This window comes from Lepidochelys olivacea, assembly GCF_965140295.1.
Source record: "Lepidochelys olivacea isolate rLepOli2 genome assembly, chromosome: 4".
In the NCBI taxonomy this organism is placed as follows: domain Eukaryota; kingdom Metazoa; phylum Chordata; order Testudines; family Cheloniidae; genus Lepidochelys; species Lepidochelys olivacea.
The window spans coordinates 34,311,629-34,334,090 of NC_140414.1; the positions used below are offsets into that span (position 1 = coordinate 34,311,629).

A 22,462-nucleotide genomic window follows, 5' to 3' on the forward strand; every position below is an offset into this window, starting at 1 on the left:
ATCAGGAAACAATTAGACAATAGGATCTATTAGCCCATGGAATAATCTCCCAAAGGAACTGCTGGAAGCCTCAACAAAAGCCATTTGAGACTAGTATGCCTAAAATAGCGAAGAATAATCCTTTGCTGGCAGCAGGAGAGGGCTTTTCCATCTCCAGTTTGTGAGATTCTATAAGCAGAAGAGATTTTTGAATGCCACTTTGGGTTTCAAATTTTACACACACACACACACACACACACACACACACACACACACACACACTAGTTTAGATACCTCAAGTGTATTTTCTTACAGCAGTACAAACACTAAAGAACAAGGAAACCATGAGTTAAAAGGCAACATCCCTTCCAACTCTGATATTCTATGATCATGGTACTCAGTCAAACCAAGGCATATTATTTCTACCACACTTAGGCTACCTCTGGTCCTTGAGCTAGGAGTGTGCTTCTCCGTGCTCACCTACATATACTCGCGCTAGCTCTCATCAGGAGTAGGACAGCTGCAGTGGTGGCAGAGGTGGCATGGTTGGGCATTGCTGAGTACAAACCTGCCTGAACCCCATGAATATGTACTTGGCACAAGAAATCTGTGCCCCTACTGCCACTATCCTGACTACCCTACTATTTATACTCACGCTAGCTCAGTGAAGCTAGCCCCTGTATGTGTAAGCAAGCAGAGGAATCGCACCCCTACCTCGTGGCATAAATGTAGGCTCAATTAGATTACATCATCACCCTCCATACATACATCAAAGAATTTATAATCACATGCCAGTACACAATCTCATCACCAGTCTTGCAGCCCTACATTCCTTAATGACAATTATTTTAAAGTTACAGGGTATGATTCTTCTCTCAGTTTACACCAGTTTAAGTCAGATTTAATTCCACTGAAGTAAAGGAGTTACTAAGTGAAAGGCAAATCAGGATCACATCTCTGTATTCACATCTCTACAGACACCCTGTTTCACAATCACATTCATAATATGATACATGTTGGGGTGGTTGAGTATCAAGATGATAGGAGATGGTCTGATTTGGTGTGAATTTTGCCTTAACTTGCTTTAAATATTCATATTCCTGTAAAGGATATATGCTTAAGTCACCTTAACCTAAGTTTTGTTTTTTTTAAATGTATGTAAATATGGGAGCTGCAGAATCAGGGCTGGAGTCTGGTAAAGGAGACTAGCACGAAGGACTGGCCAGAGAATGGAGATACACAGCTGATCAAACAATCATTCCTCTTTCGTTTAAAACTTTGCAATAAGTTTTCTCCATCTAATGCTCAGATCTCTTCAGATGAAGCTGCTGGAACCCGGCATTCCAAAAAGCTTTGAGTGCTGGACAGACCCTGAGTTAAAGCTATCTCTACCAGGACTGAAGAGATTTAGATAGGGCAAATACAATTGTTTTATCAGCTCCCAGTTCCCTAATCCTGCTCCACCCTTAAGATCCCTCTAGTGTAAGGGCTAGGGAGACATCTTGGAACAATTTACCAAGTGTTGTGGCAGATTGTTCTTCACCGTCAATTTTAAAGTCAAGATTGGATGTTTTTTTAAAGGATGTGCTCTAGGAATTATTTTGGAAAAGTTATACTGGCCCTGGGAATGAGAAGACCTGACAAATGTAACCATAAGGTAACAGGTAAAAGGAAAGGGACTACGTGGGAAAAGGCCCAGGGACTAGCAGCAGTGACCTGGAGACAGCAGTACATGGCTGCTGCGTATAGCGTCCCTGGATCGGGATCTGGAGTACTGGGCGGGCTTGGCTCCCCCATTGTGGGGAGGCCTAAAACCTGGAAAGTTTTAAAAGAAAAGGGGCTAGATTTGAAAATACCCAGAGAAGGTCTAAAGACTGGTGAGGGTAGACCGACAATTCTGGCTGGACTTCTACTAAAAGCCTGAGAAAGGGGCTAGACTGAAAGGGCCAGAGGCAGATCTGAAGACCCTAGTGAGTTTTGTTAATCTCTTTGCTACCCTCTAGAAGGGGTTCATTCAGGTTTGATTGTGTGACTTAGCTGGATGCCCAAGACACTGAAGACCTACCTAGCAAGGTTGGCAACCTACAGGGGGCACCAGGAGCGGGGGGGGGGAGAGATTGCAGCACCACACCCAGCCAATAGGAGGCACCAAAAAATAAGTCACAGGGAGGAACTTAGGATAAAGGCAAAAGGAGATCTCCTTGTGAAAAATGGTTCACAGTGGATCCACCATGAGTGCTCCCATCTCGCTCACCATTCTGACCAAAGTAACAGCAACTAAAAATGTGGGATATAGAGCATCTGGTCAAAGATTCAAATGGTGGTCTGGTAAATAATGACAGCACAAAACTAAACTCCTTTTGAGGTGTAGGCTTGACCACACGCAGAAAGGCCATTACTAGACCCTGCAGAAATCTAACTTGCATTGGCAAATAAAAACAGAAGCCCCGTGTACTGGAGGAAGAAAGGCACTGACTGCTGTGAGATGGACCCACAATGAGCTAATTGAGAGATCCAAGTTCTTCAATGATAGGAAATAATCTAAAATGACTGGGATATCTGAAGAGTCTGAGAAAAAGTGATTGTGCTGTGCCCACGTAGAGAAAAATCTCCATTTAGCTAGGTAGCAGTTCCTAGTTGAAACTTTGCTACTCTGTGTAAGAATAGCTTGGAGAGCTTCCAAACATGGCCATTCTAGATCTGACACACATCCACACACCAGGCTGTGAGGGGTCTGGATTGGGGTGTCTGATTTTGCCCTCTTCCTGATTTAGAAGATCCAGGAAGGGACAGATCCTGGTAGAAGGACAGGTTGATATTCTCACAAGTTCTGTGAACCAAAATGTCTGAGCCAGTTGGGTGCCATGAAAATGATTCTGGCCCTGTCATAACAGATCTTTCTCAAGACCTGTGGTCGCGGGGGATGGGCAGAAAGGCATACCTGAGCTGGTCTGTCCATGATAACAGGAAAGCGTCACCCTGGGAGTCGTGGGCGATAGCTACTCAGGAGCAGTACAGGTATAGTTTCCTGTTCCTTTGGAACATAGCATGATCCCACTGGGGTGTTCCCCACTGAGTGAATATTTCCCTCAGGACACAGCTGTGTATTTCCCACTCATTCCCCAGGCAGAGAAGTGCCTGCTTAGGTTGTTCCCTAGAGAATTCTGAATACCTGGTAGGTAAGTGGCTTGAACAACTGGTGTGGTTTCTGATGCACCAATTTCGAAGTCTGGCTGCTTCCAGGCAGAAGGGAAGGGATCTTGCTCCACCCTGCTTGTTTATATAAAAGACCATGGTGATGTTGTCCCACATTATTTGGCTCTGGAGTGAATATATGGGAGGGGAAAATGTCCTTCAGGCCAGAATGCTCTCAGTTCTAGCAGACTGATGTATAGTCTGGCCTCCTGTGAGATCCAAGTGCCCTGAGCAGTGTGGCCATACAGGGGAGCGCCCTATCCCAGAAGAGACGCATCTGTTACTACGATGGCACTGGCAGCGAGAGTGTTGAAGGGGACTCCCACTCAAACTCATTCCGGATTCGACCACCAGGTGAGAGAGAGGCAATAAGCCTGGCAGGAACAATCACACTAATGTTCACATGATCATTGTCTGGTGAATAGACAGTGTAAGGCAGTGTAAATGAAGTCTGGCAAATATTGCCACATAATTACACAATATCATGTGGCCTAGTAGAGAAAGGCATACTATGATCAAAGCATGCCTATCTCTACTAGGCCACATGATACTTTGGTCTGTGAGTTACCTGAGTTATCAAATAGCTCATTGACTGCAATCCTTCTGTGGTGATATTGACTCCAGAGCCAAATAATGTGGAACAACATCACCATGGTCACCAAAGAATCATGTGGCCTAGTAGAGAAAGGCATACTATGATCAAAGTATGCCTTTCTCTACTAGGCCACATGATACTTTGGTCTGTGAGTAGCCTGAGTTATTAAATAGCTCATTGACTGCAATCCTTCTGTGGTGATCTTGCTGAAGTTGAGTCCAGTGTCATTCCAATAAAGTTTATCCACTATGTGGTGGTCAAAATGGATTTTTTTTTTTTTTTTTTTTTGGTTCACACAGACACCCAGCACTGCTAGAAGAGGAAGCAGGGACAAAGTCACCGACCTGACCTCTTGGCTGGAGCAACCTGTGAGGAGCCAGTCGTCCAAGTCCGGGAAAACTGTGTAGTTGTCACATCTCATTTGGGCTGCCACCACAGAGAAAACCTTTGAGAATACCCTGGGTGCTGTTGCTCGTCCAAAGGGAAGGACTCTGAACTGGCAGTGATCCTGACCTATCAGGAACCAAAGAAACTTTCTGTTGGATGGATGAATAGAATATTTACTGAATAGAATGGGCATCACACACGGGTTTTCTTTTCCTCCTTTCTAGATTTTTGTCTTCTGTTAGTGATTAGTTTTGCTATTCCAGCTCTCAGTTTACAGCTTGGGTTTGTTCACAGAGCATATGAACTATCAAATTACCTCAGTAGCAGGCATCAGGATACAAGCTTCACCATGTCAGCTTCCAGGTAAACAGCCATTAGCCAAACCGAGGAAATACAGTAGTACTGCAACCCATTGCCAGAAGATAATATATTTGAATGATGGTCAAAAGAGATGTAAACTCAGATAAGAGAGAACAAGACTAAAATTGGCTAAGGCCTCCAGGGATTAATCTGGGAGGAGGGAGATAACATCGCTAAATTACTCAGAATAATTAACAAAAAAGATATCTAAGAATGTCTATCTCGGAGTTAGTGGTGAATGTAAAAGGGAATGATAGCATAAGTCACATAGAACCACTCCTCGAGACACACTACAACCTCTCTGAAAGACCCAAAAGTGGTGAAGGAAGAGGTGGCATCCCTTAATTCAGGAGAGAGTGCTGCATCCCTGTAGAACTTGTCTTCCTCCATTTAACCTACTTCACAGCCCGTATCCTCTTCTGCAGGGAAGGCCTACAGACTCTAAGACTCCCCTCAATCATCCAAAGGGTTCACCTATGGAGCTACATGACACATATTTCCTCCCAGAAGAGTAAGAGAACATATGATTGACTCATCGTCTCAAGTAACGAAATATGGAGACTTACCTAGGGTTCCATGTTTTGATGACATTTCAGAAAATAGACTTTAATAAATTATGCTACATTTGATGCTTAAATGTCCCACTTTGTGTTATTGGTTTCAGAAGTAGCTTTTCTGAAAATAACAAAACTATTAAGGCACTTGCTGAGTTCACATAGTATCTGGTGGACAACACCAATGCTAATTATGGGTCTTAGTGCTCTTCTTTCTGCCTTTACTAAAGTAACTTTTCTTTCCACTCTGGCTCTGCTTTTCTGTTTCTGGTAAAACTACCAAGAGAAGGTACAAATCCTCCAGTCTCCTTGAAAAAAAAACAACCCTATATGTCTAGGATTCATACTATGAGGAAGTAATGTTTAGCTCTGCAACTAACTCTCTAAACCGTGGATCAGTTTTCCTGTCAAAGACTCTTCAACTTCTCAGAAAAGCAACTGTATGTTTGCAAAAAAAAATTTTTTTAAATAATAAAAATACAAAAAGAGTGCATTAAAACAAGCAAATGCATTCCTATGCACAGAATGCAGTCAGAAGTGGGAGACAATCAGAGAAGGAAGATCAGGCACAAGGCATTTCCTGAGAATTAATGAGTGAGTGGAAATGTTTGATAGCCAAGGGCAAAATGGGTTCTTTAATCAGAACAATTCATTAATTCCGTAGACAAATAATATGCGGAGGTTCTTCTAGCTTTTTCTTTTTGCTCATTTGTTGTTGCTCTGACCACTTATAATGAAGTTTCCTTTCACTACAGCATCATTGATCCTTCAGAGTAAGGCTGACTAAGTTTGAATGGTGCTACTGAGGTGAAGGCCATCTGTAAATGTACGGAATTAACATCTGGTAAAACAGGCAGTTATCTTTTATCAGTTTTATCTTTTAGAACACACTTTTAATCTTATATATTAGTCTAGAGAACTCTCCATACTTTAGAAGCAAAAGTTTTCAGCCCATAAGGTCCTTTCCTCTAATATCAGTGGAAGTTAAGGATCTCAGCAACTCTTAGGATCAGGCCCACTGTGGCCGTGGATTCAGAGATGCAGAGTTAAGTACTGAGAGCAGTCAGTGGAGTAGGAAACTTTCACCGAACTCTCAGAGGAGTAGTATTTACCTGAATGCATGTGCTTGCATGTTCCGATTTAATATTGGCACTTACCTGTGACTGGGGCATCTATGTCCAGCAAGTTTTTTTCCTGACGGAGAATTGAAGCACCCTCTGTTACTATTCTCAAAGCAACAGTCTCTTCCAGCCTCCCCTCCTTCATAAGGTGTGCCTTTAAGATATCCACACGGGGTTTTCCATCATTATCAAACACTTCCTTAGCTGTGAGCCGGTGGCTTGGAGGAAATGGGACAGCTGGAAATCACAAACAAAAAATATCTGGTCACTCTACTGGGAAAAGCCACTCGTCTCAAAAAAGATAATCTTTCAAAGCTCTGCTGGCCATCAGCTCTGTCTGAAAACACTTTTGAGCATATACATGTTAAGTAATCTGAATCTTCTATTCTTTCTTTATAGCTTGTGGCTATACCATAGACAGAAAATTAACAGCAGCTGTTCAACATGCACATGTGCCCAAAATCTATTATTCAAACATTTTTTTAAAAAAAAATCTTGGACCTAGTTTTTATATCCTTTACACATGATTAAAAAATGAGTCACTGCTTACAGAGAATGTTAAAAACAGGGGTTGTTGTGGGAGAAGGGAATGGAACTAAATATTGCTTTAGTAGTATTGCAGAACCATGACATAATGCTCCTTTCCCAGGAAAGATCTTAATGTACATTACACTACATCTCAGATATTTACTGCCCATGTGTCTACAGACATAGATCTATCTAGGTTAAACCACAAGACTTTGCAGACAGCCCCTTCTCTTTAATTACTGGCAGAGTGCCTTTCAAAAATCCCTTCCTTTTTTGTATTTATAGCTTTGCTCTATTAGAAATCATTGTTTACATACAATATCCCACAAGCAGTCTGTCTGTCTCAGTCAAACATTAGTGAAAGAGCTCTAAGACTGTTCTCTTGGCATGTGGAAAAGTGGAGGATATTTCAGACAGAAGTATAAAACAAAATGGGTTGTCCCAGCAATGGCCTAATGGATAGCATTCTGTGTATTGCCATTATTCAAAGTTCCAGGTTTCGAGCCAACTTCAAGTACTCTTGCTCTCTCTCTCCTTAAGGCAGCATTAGTTAGAAGCTCAATTGACGCTCTCAGCTTCTAGGATTAGGTTGCAGTATTATCCCCGCTTAGCCCCCTTTCCCTAGCAGCTAAATTGGAGTGGTATTAGAAGCTTCCTGCCTTGCCAGCTGCAGGGTAATTATATTGATTCTGGCTACTGCCGAGGGTGGGTCAGATTGAAAGGATGCTCAGCGTGAAGAGTGAATGGAAGCTTTAGGAATGATTCAGGACATCTACAAAACTGTATTATTGAGACATTGCCTCCCTAATACCCATCATATTGGGGGTCACTGGTGTATCTGGAAACATTAAAGCAAGTCTTCCATACTTAAAGATTTCTTAAATTTAACAATCAACATACTTTTTAAAAGACACCTACTTTGTAGGTTAAAAGGTTTGATAAGTTAAAAGTCACACACTTTCATTTACAGTAAAACAAAAAAACAAAACAGAACACAGAGAATTCCTAACTCATATTACTAAGTGATGAAAACTGAATTAATTTTGTCATTTTAATTTCTTTCCACCTATTATTCCACTTAGTTACTGCATCAGATCCAGCCTGGACATTTGGAAAAAAAATAGACCAGTCCATTTTATTTGTTTACAACAAGTTTTACTTTCTGGTTCATCCTGCATTAGCACAATGCTGAAATTTCTGGGTTGCAAACACCACAGGAAATTTTTAAACCTAGACAAAAATCTCTTTTTATTCAAATAATTCTATTAATATTGGGAGAATATAAGAACATAAGAACAGCCATACTGTGTCAGACCAAAAGGTCCATCTAGCCCAGTATCCTGTCTTCTGACAGTGGTCAATGCCAGGTACCCCAAAAGGAATGAACAGAACGGCAATCAAGTGATCCATTCCCCATTACACACGCACAAATTCAGTAGAGACACTGTCTTCAGACTTTAAAGAGACAAACAGTCTAGTGCCAAAATTTAGATTTTCCTTTTAAAATTAGGCTTGGAAAGCCAGTCAATTGACCAGTCTAATAATGCCAATTATTTGACCACAGTCAAATATTACAGCAAGAATGCCCTGCTGTAGGTGGTGCCTACCTTTTTGACTGCACCATGGTGCCATCTGTTACCCACATAAATGTCTTAATCACTAACTTTGCTACATGCTAATGCCACGTGTTGGGAAAAAAGGTGAATTAACTGAATGTTGGGCATCTTGATTGGCTGGAATATTTGAACAAACAACGTATGTAAGTATGTATAACTTCATTTGTATACAAGGGTATCAATATACAGGGAAGTTCACAAAGCACATTAAATAAATTAAATGACACACTCCTTCCCCTGAACAGCTTACAATCTAAACTGTCTAAACTAAGAAATTAATTCTGAAAGCCAAGAGGGATGGAGAGGAAGGCTCCCAGACACTGAATGTTCTTCCCACCACAAGAGAAAAGATGCATGTAAGGGTGCTGGAACCATGTTGAATTAAGCAAGTTAAGGAAGTATGGATTGGGTGAATGGACTATAAGGTGGACAGAATGCTGGCTAAATTGTCAGGCTCAACAGGTAGTGATCAACAGCTCGATGTCTAGTTGGCAGCTGGTATCAAGTGGAGTGCCCCAGGGGTCAGTCCCGGGGCCAGTTTTGTTCAACATCCTTATTAATGATCTGGATAATGGGATGAATTGCACCCTCAGCAAGTCTGCAGATGACACTAAGCTGTGGGGAGAGGTAGATAGGCTGGAGGGTCCAGTGACATAGACAGATTGGAGGATTGGGCTAAAAGAAATCTGATGAGGTTCAACAAGGACAAGTGCAGAGTCCTGAACTCAGGATGGAAGAATCCCATGCACCGCTACTGGCTGGGGAATGATTGGCTAAGCAGTAGTTCTGCAGAAAAGGACCTGGGGATTAAAGAGGACGAGAAGTTGGATATGAGTCAGCAGTGTGCCCTTGTTGCCAAGAAGACCAATGGCATATTGGGCTGTATTAGTAGGAGCATTGCCAGCAGATTGAGGGAAGTGATTATTCCCCCCTATTCGGCACTGGTGAGGCCACACCTGGAATATTGCGTCCAGTTTTGGTCCCCGCACTACAGAAGGGATGTGAACAAATTGGAGACAATCCAGCAGAGGGCAAAAAAATGATTAGGGGGCTGGAGCACATGACTTACGAGGAGAGGCTGAGGGAACTGGGGTTATTTAGTCTGCAGAAGAGAAGAGTAAGGTGGGATTTGATAGCAGCCTTCAACTACCTGAAGCGGGGTTCCAAAGAGGATGGAGCTTGGCTGTTCTCAGTGGTGGCAGATGACAGAACAAGGAGCAATGGTCTCAAGTTGCAGTGCAGGAGGTCTAGGTTGGATATTAGGAAACACTATTTCACTAGGAGGGTGGTGAAGCACTGGAATGGGTTACCTTGGGAGGTGGTGGAATCTCCATCCTTAGAGGTTTTTAAGGCCCGGCTTGACAAAGCCCTGGCTGGGATGATTTAGTTGGTGTTGGTCCTGCTTTGAGCTGGGGGGTTGGACTAGATGACCTCCATCTCTTCCAACCCTAATATTCTGTGATTCTATGAATGTGTATAGCGGGGGTGCTGAGAGCCATTGAACCAAACCGTAAACCCTGTATATAATGGAAACCACTTCAAGCTGAAAGGTCCTGCAGGACCCCCAGGACCCCTAGTTCCAGCACCTATGGATGCACGGTCATTGAGCTGTTTAAAGAGTTGGTTTGTTGCCTACCTAGCATTGATGGACTATAAAAACAGACTTTGCCCTTTCATAGTTGCTAGGTGTTTGTTTTATTTCTATTCTATTTCCTTTTTCTTTTCTAACGGTTTGGTCTTTAATAACATTCACATTTAAATACTAACATTGCTAAAAAATTCTTTAATTTTTAAGAACTTCATCGAGTTTTGTATTTTTCTGAGTTAAAATAACTCAGTTAAGTGACTTTGTTTTTGTAATTAGATGCAAGTATTTACGGCTAAGGCTATTGGAGACCAAAAAGTCTTAGACTTTGTTACTGTTCTAATAAAGTAGTGTGCTTTAAAATATTTGACCACTTTTGACATTATCTTGACAATATTTCACCGATCAATTGACCGGTCATTTTTGTACCATTCAAATGTCCAACCCTATTTACAATATATATTTTCTGAAAGCAAAACCAAAATAAATTTTGGTCCTAAATTACTATGTCTTTAAATGTCTGAAAATAGTGTGCCTGCCAATTTTGAGCAGGTGTGTGCGCATATATGTATTTAGTTGCATTTCTAAAGAAATTTAAAATCGACTGCTTCACTTTTCATCATATCATAGAATATCAGGGTTGGAAGGGACCTCAGGAGATCATCTAGTCCAACCACCTGCTCAAAGCAGGACCAATCCCCAACTAAATCATCCTAGGCAGGACTTTCTCAAGCCTGACCTTAAAAACCTCAAAGGAAGGAGATTCCACCACCTCTCATCTCCTGTGCTGCCCCTCATACCAGGTACATTATCTACACAAGACATTTCAGAGTACCATCCCCACATTCCACTGTGGCAGTACAGGCTGGAAAACAAGTTAATAATTTGTTTCGTTTTCTGTTTGAGTACTAGCATCACTAATGTCCTTAGTGCAGCTCCGGGAATAAGATTGTTAATTAACTGCTGCTGCAGTGCCATAAGAGGGAACACACAACTGCTTTTGGCTCAGTAGTACAAACACATAAAATATGAGCTATTATTTTTCCCCTTTCATTTCTTAATGTTTTAGCAGAGGCTCTGGATTCTAGTCATCATATTTATGCGGGGTGGAGGGGGAATCCAACAACACTTACAAGGTTTTAAAATATTACATGTACAAAAGAGGGTACAAATAGGTAACATTTAGGGATTAAGTTACTTGCCAATGTCATTTAAAGTGAAATTTTGGGACTGCCTGGAGGATCAGAGGGCTTGATGGTACAGAACATTACTGCATAAGCCTATCACCTCAGGAAACTCAAGTTCAAATCCTGTGAAAAGTAATTAGGGTGATACTGGTAGGATGAGATCACCAATCAGCATTTGTTTCCAAAACCATCTGCGATTTGTCATGATTACTTCTCTCTCCTCAGAATAAGTCTAGGAATAACAGCAAGGGACTTGCAGGTTGCCAATGCTTTTAGTGCTAAATTCACACATACAAGTCACTATTCAGAGCTGAACCTACAAATCCATCTAATGTCACTTGTAACATCTAGATGAGTTTTTATTAAATTTGGTTTAGTTTAAGTTAACTTTCAACTTTACTTTCAACGATGACAAAGCAAGAAGGAGAAGTGATGATGGTACCACAACTGAGTAAAATAAGTGTGTTCATACGACAAATTCGATTTATCAGCTTCTGTTGCTATTTGAAGAGCCACGGACTGTAAAACTGAAGAATTGGGAATATGCAGTCTGTCTGCATAAGTTTTTTATGCCCTTTACCCATCATTCCTCAGACAATAGAAAACAAGTAAGCTGTGCACACATATTACATATGCACCACATCCATAAACCATTTTCTTCCCTTGCTCCTCTAGTCTTCACTAAGAAAACAGAATCTGTGGTGTCGTACTCCTCTCAGCTGGGGAAAGGCCACAATAATAATAAATAATAAAATAAATAATAATAATAATACAATAAAATAAAAAAGAGGTCAATGACCCAAATAAGCAAACAAAAATAAAATTTACATTTCTGTCCTTTAATATCAACATGGCACTGTGAAAATGCACTAATACAATTTAGTTTTAAGAATTAGCAAAGGGCTATGGCTCCTGCTGAATTCTACCCAACATTCAGTTCAGCATTTTTGACCAAATTTTATGCCTCTAAATTTCTTAAATGAGGCTCCCGATTTAAAATTTAACTCTCCAAACCAGGAGCATCCCTATAATGCAAGCTGGCTTGCATTTTGGAGCAGGCCTAGAAAACAAAATTTCTGCTGCCTTAACCCACAAAGTCAAAACCAATGCTCATCCATCACCATCACAACACGGTGCACAGGATTAGCTTAAGTATTTTGGAGAGCGTTAAAGAGATGAAAATTTGGAATACACGCCAAACTTAAAAGTTGATCCCTTTCATATTGAGAGAAATCATTAGGTCCCTGCATCCCCCTCCCACTGCACCTCCAGCATCCTCCTACAGAAGTGGAGCCCAGGTAATTCCTCTTTTCCACTAGGAATGGTCACCAGGTGAAAAACATTTTTCATGAAAATTTTCAGAGATTTCCCCAACCCCTGAATTTTCCTCCAGATCTATTTCTAATCCTAGTAACTGGCTTATACCAGTTCACTTTTACCAGACTAGTGTCACAAGAAGGGTTCGATCATTTTTAAAATTAAAGCATAATCTTCTTTACATTTCTAATGTAGTTAAGCTTCCCTGAGAAAATTAACTACAGTAGAAATGTAAAGAAGGCCAGAGGCAATGTGCTTTGTGAGGCCTGTGAAGATATACATATTAGTTGTCCAGTACTTAAAAGCAAGTCAACCCCAGTTTTATGAGCTATTAACTATTCATGATATTCAGGGAACAAAATAATCATGGGATGTCTTTGAGGGGAGAACCCAGCTTAAGCAGCATATTTATTAAGCATGTTTATGTATGGTAGTGTACCCAACATGGTACCCAGTCTTACAAAGAGTCTTGCATCTATAAACACAGAACAAAAAAACTAAACTTGTTTTTACCTCTTGGTTTATAGAAGACACAATGCACAGTTTCTGTGGCGCAGCACTGTAAGTGCTCTGAAAGCAGATTTTTAATAAACAGACACTAATTAAAAAAAGCTGTTGTTCCAGCTGCAGGTGATTAATGATTAATTAGTGAAAACACGAGTGACTGAATACTCTTAGCACAAACAGCACCTTCCATTATCAGAATCTGAATATTGTGTGTATGAACATAGATATTTGCATACATGTACAGGCATAAAAAATAGTTTCATATTGCACTGTTAACACATGCAGTTATTGAAATCACCAACAGAGGGCAGGAGCAATCATTACAACATGTATAGCAGAGCCATGTAATTTCAGCTTTATCACATATTACAGTAACTCCTCTAGGTGAAAACTTATAGCTATATTTCAGTTTCCTTGCACCTGGCTGCAAATGTGTGGCTATTTCATTTTCACTTGCAGCAGTAACTGAAAAACACAAATTTAAAAAGATTATATTTAAAAAAAAAAAGGCAATTAAGGGCCTAGTCTGGTATAAACAGCCCACAAAGTATGAAGGAATATGTTAGTTGCAAAGCAGTTGCAAACTAGTGAGCATTAAAATTACTCATAAAAATGTGTTTAAAGGGGGACTTGCAATTGTGGTTTCACTTTTTTATGGAACCTTCCCTCCTACTGGTGAGGAAATATCATCCCTTTGGCAACTATAGCACTTGAATACTTGGTAAAGTAATATTACCAAAGTATTTCCGGTGTCTTAGCTGATTTTGAGATTTGCCAAGTGGAAACAAAGAGAACCAGCACCATGTGACCAACCAGCATTCTGCAGCCCACGAGGGGTCAGAAGATAACACCTGGAGTACATCTAACATAGATAAATTAGGTGCAACAGACAATGCAGGAAAGATAGTGATGAGAGTCTAAACCGACATTGAGGGTAAGTCTACACTACAAAATTAGGTCGACTTTATAGAAGTCAATTTTTAGAAACCGATTTTATACAGTCGATTGCATATGTCCATACTAAGAGCATTAAGTCGGCGGAGTGCGTCCTCACTACCGTGGCTAGCATCGACTTACAGAGCAGTACATTGTGGGTAGCTATCCCACAGTTCCTGCAGCCTCCGTTGCCCACTGGAATTCTGGGTTAAGCTCCCAATGCCTGATGGGGCAAAAACGTTGTCACAGGTGGTTTTGGGTACATGTAATCAGGCACCCCTCCCTCCCTGCCTGCCTTTGTGAAAGCAACGGTAGACAATCGTTTTGTGCCTTTTTTCCTGGGTTACCCGTGCAACGACGCCATACCACAGCAAGCATGAAGCCCACTCAGCTCACCATCACCGTATGTCTTCTGGGTGCTGCTGGCAGACGCAGTACTGCATTGCAACACAGCAGCAGCTCCTTGCCTTCGCAGCAGATGGTGCAGTAGGACTGATAGCCATCGTACATCTCCTGGGTGCTCCTGGCAGACCTTGGAGAGGTCGATCAGGGGCACCTGGACAGACATGGCTATCCTTCTTTTAGAGCACAGAATGGGGGCCAGAGCCTCCAGGTCATTCTCTTCTTTAAGTTTCGTCTCATGGAGATTCAGTCCTGCCTGGAATCTCATGCGAGCTGGAGGCTTCTGCCTCAGGCTGCTCTCCCAGCCAGCAGCACCACGCAGTCGCACCTACCCCAGCCTACCCCTTGCTCCCATGGCTCATGAAGCCTGGACAGTAGTAAGGAGGAGTTCAACTATAGGCTGAGCAAGTGCAGAATGGTGGTAGAATGTGCCTTTGGACATTTAAAAGGTCGTTGGCACCCTTTGCTGACTAGGTCAGACCTCAGCACAACCAACATTCCCATTGTTATTGCTGCTTGCTGTGTGCTCCATAATATCTGTGAGAGTAAGGGGGAGACGTGTATGGTAGGGTGGGAGGTTGAGGCAAATAGATTAGCGTCTGATTTTGAGCAGCCAGACAGCAGGGCGATTAGAAGAGCACAGCAAGGCGCGCTGCGCATCAGAGAGGCTCTGAAAACCAGTTTCATGACTGGCCAGGCTTCGGTGTGACAGTTGTGTGTGCTCCTCCTTGATGCAAACCCGCCCCCTTTGTTAATTTTAATTCCCTGTAAGCCAACCACTCTCTCCCCTTCGAAATAAAGTAACTATTGTTTTGAAACCATGCATTCTTTCTTTATTAATTTAAAAAAAATGAGATAACGGACAAGGTAGCCCAGTTGGGGTGGGAGAGGAGGGAAGGATAAGGCCACATTGCTTATTGTAGCCACACTAAAAATCAAACTGTTTGAATGACAGCCTTCTGTTGCCTGGGCCATCATCTGGAGTGGAGTGGCTGGGCGCCCAGAGCCTCTGCCATGTGCCACGCCCCCCCCGCATTTTTGGGCATCTGGGTGAGAAGGCTATGGAACATGGGGAGGAGGGTAGGCGGTTATACATTGGATGCAGCGGGGGTCTGTGCTCTTGTTGGCTGTCCTGCAGCTCCAACGGATGCTTCATCATGTCCGTTTGCTCCTCCATTAGCCTCAGCATCATGTCCTGCCTCCGCTCTTTGCACTCACTTAATTCTTTTCTGGACTCTGCCACTGAATGCCTCCATGCATTAAGCTGTGCCCTATCGGTGCGGGAGGACTGCATGAGCTCGGAAAACATGTCATCATGAGTGTGTTTTTTTCGCCTTCTAATCTGTGATAACCTCAGGGACGGAGATGATAGTGGGAGTGTAGAAACATTCTACGCTCTACGTTTCTGGGGGGACTGCATGGTCACTTGTGCTGCTGAGTTCACCACACTGATGAAACGGAAATGAAATTCAAAAGTTCCCAGAGCTTTTCCTGTGTACCTGGCTAGTGCATCGGAGTTCAAAGTGCTGTCCAGAGCGGTCACAATGGAGCATTCTGGGATAGTTCCTGGAGGCCAATACCATCTATTTGTGTCCGCACTACCCCAAATTCGACCCAGCTAGGTTGATTTTAGTGCTACTCCCCTCATCAGGGAGGAGTACAGAAGCCAATTTTAAGAGCCCTTTAGGTTGATGGAACAGGGTTGGTTGTGTGGATGCAGTCATTTTTAAAATCGACCTAAGGCGGCTAAATTTGACCTAACCCTGTAGTGTGGACCAGGCTAAGTGAAATGTGTCTAAGATTTTGTTTCCTGTATGCTGCAATCCCCATCACCATCTAACATGTTCTTAGCATTCTGCCTCAGTAACTGTTCATTTCTTTTGGTGGTTATTGAGAAGACCCAGCATAAGAAATAACATTCGAAACATAAGAAATAATATCTTAACAATAAAGGGTTGGCATACATTCCACATAAAGAAGAGACAACAAGATAAAGTTCTCAACACAGCCAGTGGCATCCTCTTGAGAACTGAAAAGGCACACACCAGGGGATTGTCTTGTGTTTAGTTACTAAGGGTCCCCTGCCTTGTGCTCTCAGCTCTCCTGAGGACATTCCAAATGGTGAAGGAAGACCTCAAGACCTCTCTCTCATTGCTCCTGTAAAATTTATTTTACTGAAAACATGGTCACTCTAAATTAGGCCAAGCATGCGGTCATTGGCTTCTCTTTTGAGTATTAGATAAACTACAAAAAGCAAATAAATACATCAGATGAGCTATGCTTAACTCCAGTTGCTCCAAGCAGACACTGTATAGAAAATAGCTGGAGGAAATTTTAATCCTTTGTTAATGGATTATTTGCTTAAATTAAACTTCTATACTATAGTAATAATAGTCTCACAAAGTAAGTTTGCAATAGAAAAAAATCATTTTTCCTGAATTTGAGTTCATTGTAATTTAATTCCCTCTGTAATAAAACTATAAAATTTTACATTTGTGATCTGTGAAACTACTGCAACAATTTCTCTCTTTTTTTAAAGCCATATCTTTGTTTATATTTTTAGGGATAATGTATAATCAACTGTCATTTCAATATTATGATATAGGTCATTTACCTTTGATATTAGCCTACTATTATTGAACCTCCCAAGGAACATCATAATCAATTGTTTATATTACAAGAGCATCTTGAGGCCCCAACTGAGAATTTGCTATGAGCGGGTCAACTGCAATACTGGGGCCTAAGTGACTTATCCAACAGGAAGTCCGTGGCCAAGCCAGAAAATGAACACAAGTGTCTTGAGAAGCCCAGCACCTCAGTTGCAAGACCAGACTTCCTAACTTTTACTGCATAACTCCTGTTACGTGAATACAGTGTAGTTGTCACAATGCCAAATCAAATAATCAATTACATTTTATTTAACAAACTAACTAGTTCACAAGAGGTTCGTACATTTAAAAAGAATAATGCACAGATTTTTAATCATTATCCCACTGTAATTATTCTTCCTTTCACCCACTCATGCGGTATACTCCTGTGGCTTAATGGTAAAAAGCTATTAAATAATCAGTTCCTAAAACAAGTGTTTCAAATAAAAAGTAGGTAAAGAACCACTGATCAAATGGGTTTCATATTTTTAGATTTTAATAACCATGCCAGTGCTTTTCACTTCAACAGCAAATCTTAAAAGATATTAGATACTGACCATTATTTTAGTTGGTAAACAAATGCACACGAGATCTTTTCCAAACTGTAGCAAGGTACACATCCTGAAATCCTTTCCCAGACTGAGTCCTTAATTTATGCTTGCACACATGTACACAAAAGGTACGCGCATACACCATGGTCACTCAGAATCATAAGTTATCCATAAACTTTACACAGGAAGGTTTGTTCTATTTGTTTGTTTTGCTTTTCAGATATTTACATTATACATAGGCGATACAGGAGCTAAAATGAATCACTTTTTTCCTATAGAGGCAAAGGAGAAGGGTGGAGAAAGAAAGATGTTTTTCTTTCAACAGGAGAGGAAGGTATTATTTCTCCTGACTCAGGAGGTAGCACTGCGAGCTCAACTCAAGACTTCTGTATCACACCTCTGCTTTACAATATTCTTCAAGACAAAGTCTGAACAGTAACACTTCAGTTTTACCGCAGTTCTTTCCTGAATGTGCCACCGGTGATAAGATCTCAAAAAAGCCTAAAAGCAAGCCAGTTGGTACTTTCATACTAGATTAAGAAAAGAGAGAGAGAGAGAGAGAGAGAGAGAGAGAGAAACACACACACAGGCTATGGCAACCAAAGCTCTATTTTTAAGTTTTATTTATTCTTAAGATTTACACTTTCAAAACAACACTAAATATTTTTTCCTCTAGATCGAAAGCTCTTTGGAGCAAGAACCAAGGCCTACATTTTCAAAAGCAAGTAGCAGTTTTGGATGCCCAAATAGACAGATCTTGCAAGGGCCTCATTTTCAGAGGGTAGATGCTCGCCGCTTCTGAAAATGAGGTTTCCGAAAATGTCCAGGTTGACCACCCAAATAGAGGCACCCAAAGTAACTGATCACTTGTGAAAATTTCTGCCCATGTTATTTTATATGTTGGTTCAATACCCAGCACATTTTGGACATTACTGTGATACTAATACTAATAATAATCTCTATGCAAAATACAGAATGTTTAATCTACACTTCTTTTAGAGAGTGCTGTATTTTTCCATCATATTGTATGTGATCATGGCTACAAGCCAACACATGGAAAGGTAGCCAAAGGTCAACCCTTTAAGTCACATAAAACTTCCTCCTTAAACGTATAGATGGTAAGTAAAACCAGATTTATGTATCTATAAGCTTTTCACCTGGATGAATATCATAACATCTCCAAGGAAAGATATACAAGCTTCTACAGAGCAAGAATATTGCGAAGTAATAATAATTGTGGACTTGTTTTGTCTACTAGTTTATAATGACGTACAATAAGCAGAAAGTGAGTACTCCTTTTCTTTTTGTGAATACAGACTAACATGACTTCTACTCTGAAACCTGAAATTACCATCAATGGTTGCTAAGAGGCAATACAGTAAAACTTTACATATAGCAGAGAGACTGCCTTAAAACTTGCTATGTGGGAATAGCATTGCTAAAAAACAGAGCTCGCATAAAGTGGACAGTTCAAAATATAAATAGTGCTAAGAAAATATGAAATTGTTGTATGTGACAAACACCATTGTCCAGAGTTTCTTGCAGGCATCACATAGTCAATACTTCAGTGTCCAAAATTCTCACGTGCGACAATTCTTAATGTGACACAGTTTGATAAATATACCCATACACTAACTTGCGTACATATAATTACATTTATTCAAAGAAAAATGAAGCTAAAGTGACTTTTAAATGGTTAAATCTGCCATGTCTATATGGATAATTTACTCCGTGACACAGCAAAAAGGCAACATCATTATAATCATAAAGTAAGATATGGATCAATATTCCATTCAGCTGAAAATTCATGACCAAGAATATTTTAGAGATCATATTAAAAGACTGGTTTCAGAGTAGCAGCCGTGTTAGTTTGTATCTGCAAAAAGAAAAGGGGGACTTCTGGCACCTTAGAGACTAACAAATTTATTTGAGTACAAGCTTTCGTGAGCTACAGCTCACTTCATCGGATGCTGTAGCTCACGAAAGCTTCTGCTCAAATAAATTTGTTAGTCTCTAAGGTGCCACAAGTCCTCCTTTTCTTTTTGTACTAAAAGACTGTTGTTCCTCTCCCCTCTCCCCCAACCCTCATCACTCTCTCCCTTCCATTGCCATCTCTAGGGAAATCCTCTGAGTCTGATGTCTCCTAAAGGCATAGGTTGCCTGGAAGGAGAAAACCACTTTAAGATGTATTATCTGTGATTTGCCTATTTACCAAAGAAAAAAAAATCTATTTATCCTAACAGGTAAAGTAAAACACCTAAAATACGGGAAAGCTGGAAGATATTGAAAAGACAGACTAGGTTTTTGGTATGATAGTAACTGAAAAGCAAAATAGAGTATGAATATGAATTAATCCCCTATTTAAAAAAAAGTCTTAGTTTTTTTAATCTGATGAAAACTGTTCATGTGGCAGCTGAAGACTGTGAAGTTAAACTAATCTCAGTATTGCGGTGGGATGTGTATTTTGGCAAGAAGAGTTAGTCACATTCTATGTTAGTTACTTTTAATATTCTATTACAGTGGGCACACCAAGTTCTTTATAGTTTAGAACTATAATTGGCTCCAATGGTAATGGCCATTTTAAGTATAAGGAATACCAGTGGACTTAGTTATATGTTTTGGAATGAAACCTATAAGTGTGGCCAATGTAGGATACAATAAAATTTAACTAATGCCATTTGGTATTAATTATGCACACAAGGTATTTCAGAATCATTTCACAAAAGGATTTTGAGAGACTGAAACATGAAATTATAGAAGACAATGTTTTCGTTTGGTCCATGCACTGTAAGGAACAGAATGAAAGACCTCAGCAAGTTTTGCAGACAGCAAGAGAACACAGACAGACATCTTACATGGAACTTTTATATTCAGTATAGATAACTTCTGTTTAGCCAATTTTGACTTGAGCAAAGATGGGTTAACTGCTGATGCATATGAAATCAGAGAGTTTTAAAAGCTCAAATACTCACAATAGAAAATGGATTTACAACATAAAGGGAGAATAAAGTATTTTACAGGGATAACAACTATCTAGAAAAATTTATTCCACAAATCTACGGCCAAGATACTCTTAAGGGTATCTGAGCATTTAAAATGCCAGCCACTAATCCATCTATCCTATTTTGGCGTATTAAGGATCAATTAAAATCAGTTCCACTCTCTGCAGATGCATCGTCTTAAGAACAAGGTGTATTCCCTTATGCAGGAAGGGGAGGCAGTAATGTGTGCATCAGGAACCCTAAACAAGGCATAAAGAAATTTCTCAGATTGAAAAGGAGAAGCTAATAATTGGGTTTGATGTCTTAGTACCACCAGTAGAGACAAACTAAAACAAGAAACAGATGTTAATGAGCAGACAAACAAGAGCTCCTTTTCCCATGACTCCTGTACTGTGCAAACCGAAGCAAATTTCGGACTTACAGATACAATTGAAAGAAGACAAGGAGGTGTGTTTACTACTCTGAGGGGCACACAAAACTACCATCTAACCTGTCAATAAGGCAACCAGTGCTCCCGAGAACAGGCGATAACAGCTGGAAGCCACAAAAAGTCATTACCCATGGAAATAGGGAGCCAGATGTATTGGAAAAATGGTACAGAATGACTTAAATATTTGGGAGAACCCAGATTCCTCTTGATACAGGTGATATAGGGAAAAGGTAGATTTCTCAAGGGACAGCTGGGGCTATGAGAGAATCTAGCTCAGCATCAGAAGAATCATTACGGATGCAGGCATTGCAGAGGTTAACCAATTGTAGAATAATTTCACACCATCACCATCTAAGTCACCAAGTCCGTATAGCAAACAATGAAGCTGCGTTAGCAGCAGCCTGGGATGAGTTTTGTTAGCAATCATGTCCGAGGAAGCCATCCAGATACATATTGGACTGAAATAAGATATAATTGACTAATGAAGTGAATCTGAAAAAGCATTCCAAAAATCTGTTGAGTAATTATGTCATTCCAACATATATGACCAAAGAAGAATTAAAGTAGCTAAAAAATAGAAATGCACAGAGAGGTGTCACATTACTTATATGGGACAAAAAAACCGAGGAGTACTTGTGGCATCAAGGTGCCACAAGTACTCCTCGTTCTTTTTGCTGATCCAGACTTATATGGGACAGACTGTGCTAATGAGAACTCAGTATTAGCACAGGTGTAGCTATGCTAATTACTTACACATCTCAACATTCCCAATGTGAAGTAGATATTTTCAGACATCACAACACTCTCATTCTTATTAACTGCACAAGCATCCACTGAGCCTTCCCTCCAACCAACCTGGTTCCCAAGTGCTCACTAAATCACCGCCCTATCAACCATCCCAGCTTTTTTAATATGCAGATAAGGGATATGATGAACCGTCTACCATTTACATGCACACTTGACACACGAAGCAAGCTGAAGTGATATGAACAAAAACAGCCAGTTTGCTCCCACTTCTGAGGAGGCTCTTTTCTCCCCATCAACCATGGGTGAAGTGAATGGAGACCATATTCCTGATTCTATCATATTACTAGAGCAAATTAGAACCCTTCATAGTTCAAGTAGGTCTGGGCAAGGTTGCCCGCACAGCTTGGGTTAATGCACTTCATTCTATACTTGTAATACCCATCCTCAGCCAGTCTTTAGACCATACATTAACCATTATGGTGCGAGGTAATTCTGTGGTACAGACTGTCCAGAGGGACTAAGTTGAGAAGAAACTTTTACTTTATGACCTTTGCAGGATTTGAATCTAGTATTCAAGAGCAAGAGGTTAGTTCGCCAACTCACTAGAACATGCTACTCCAAGGGTGAGAGAGCTAGAGTACTTTACTTCCAGAGTTTATTAAAGCAGTATACTAACTGTGCCTTGTGCCTGGAGCTACTTTATTACTTCTCAATAATGGAGGTAAATTCTTGACAGGATAGTCTCCCCACTACCCATCAGATCAATCAACACCTTTTCATAAGCAGATTACCAACACAGACAATAAGGACACCAA

The 22,462-nt window shown here is 40.7% G+C and overlaps 1 protein-coding gene across 2 annotated transcripts in view; it reads right to left on the bottom strand.

The window, feature by feature from the left end:
* Window positions 1-22,462, bottom strand: part of PPP3CA (protein phosphatase 3 catalytic subunit alpha) — a 330,643-nt gene that overhangs the window by 187,239 nt on the left and 120,942 nt on the right. For both annotated transcript variants that reach the window (XM_084626228.1, XM_084626229.1), the window contains exon 2: window positions 6,228-6,428. In XM_084626228.1, the coding sequence (XP_084482354.1) occupies window positions 6,228-6,428 (201 nt within the window). The remainder of the gene's footprint in view (window positions 1-6,227; window positions 6,429-22,462) is intronic.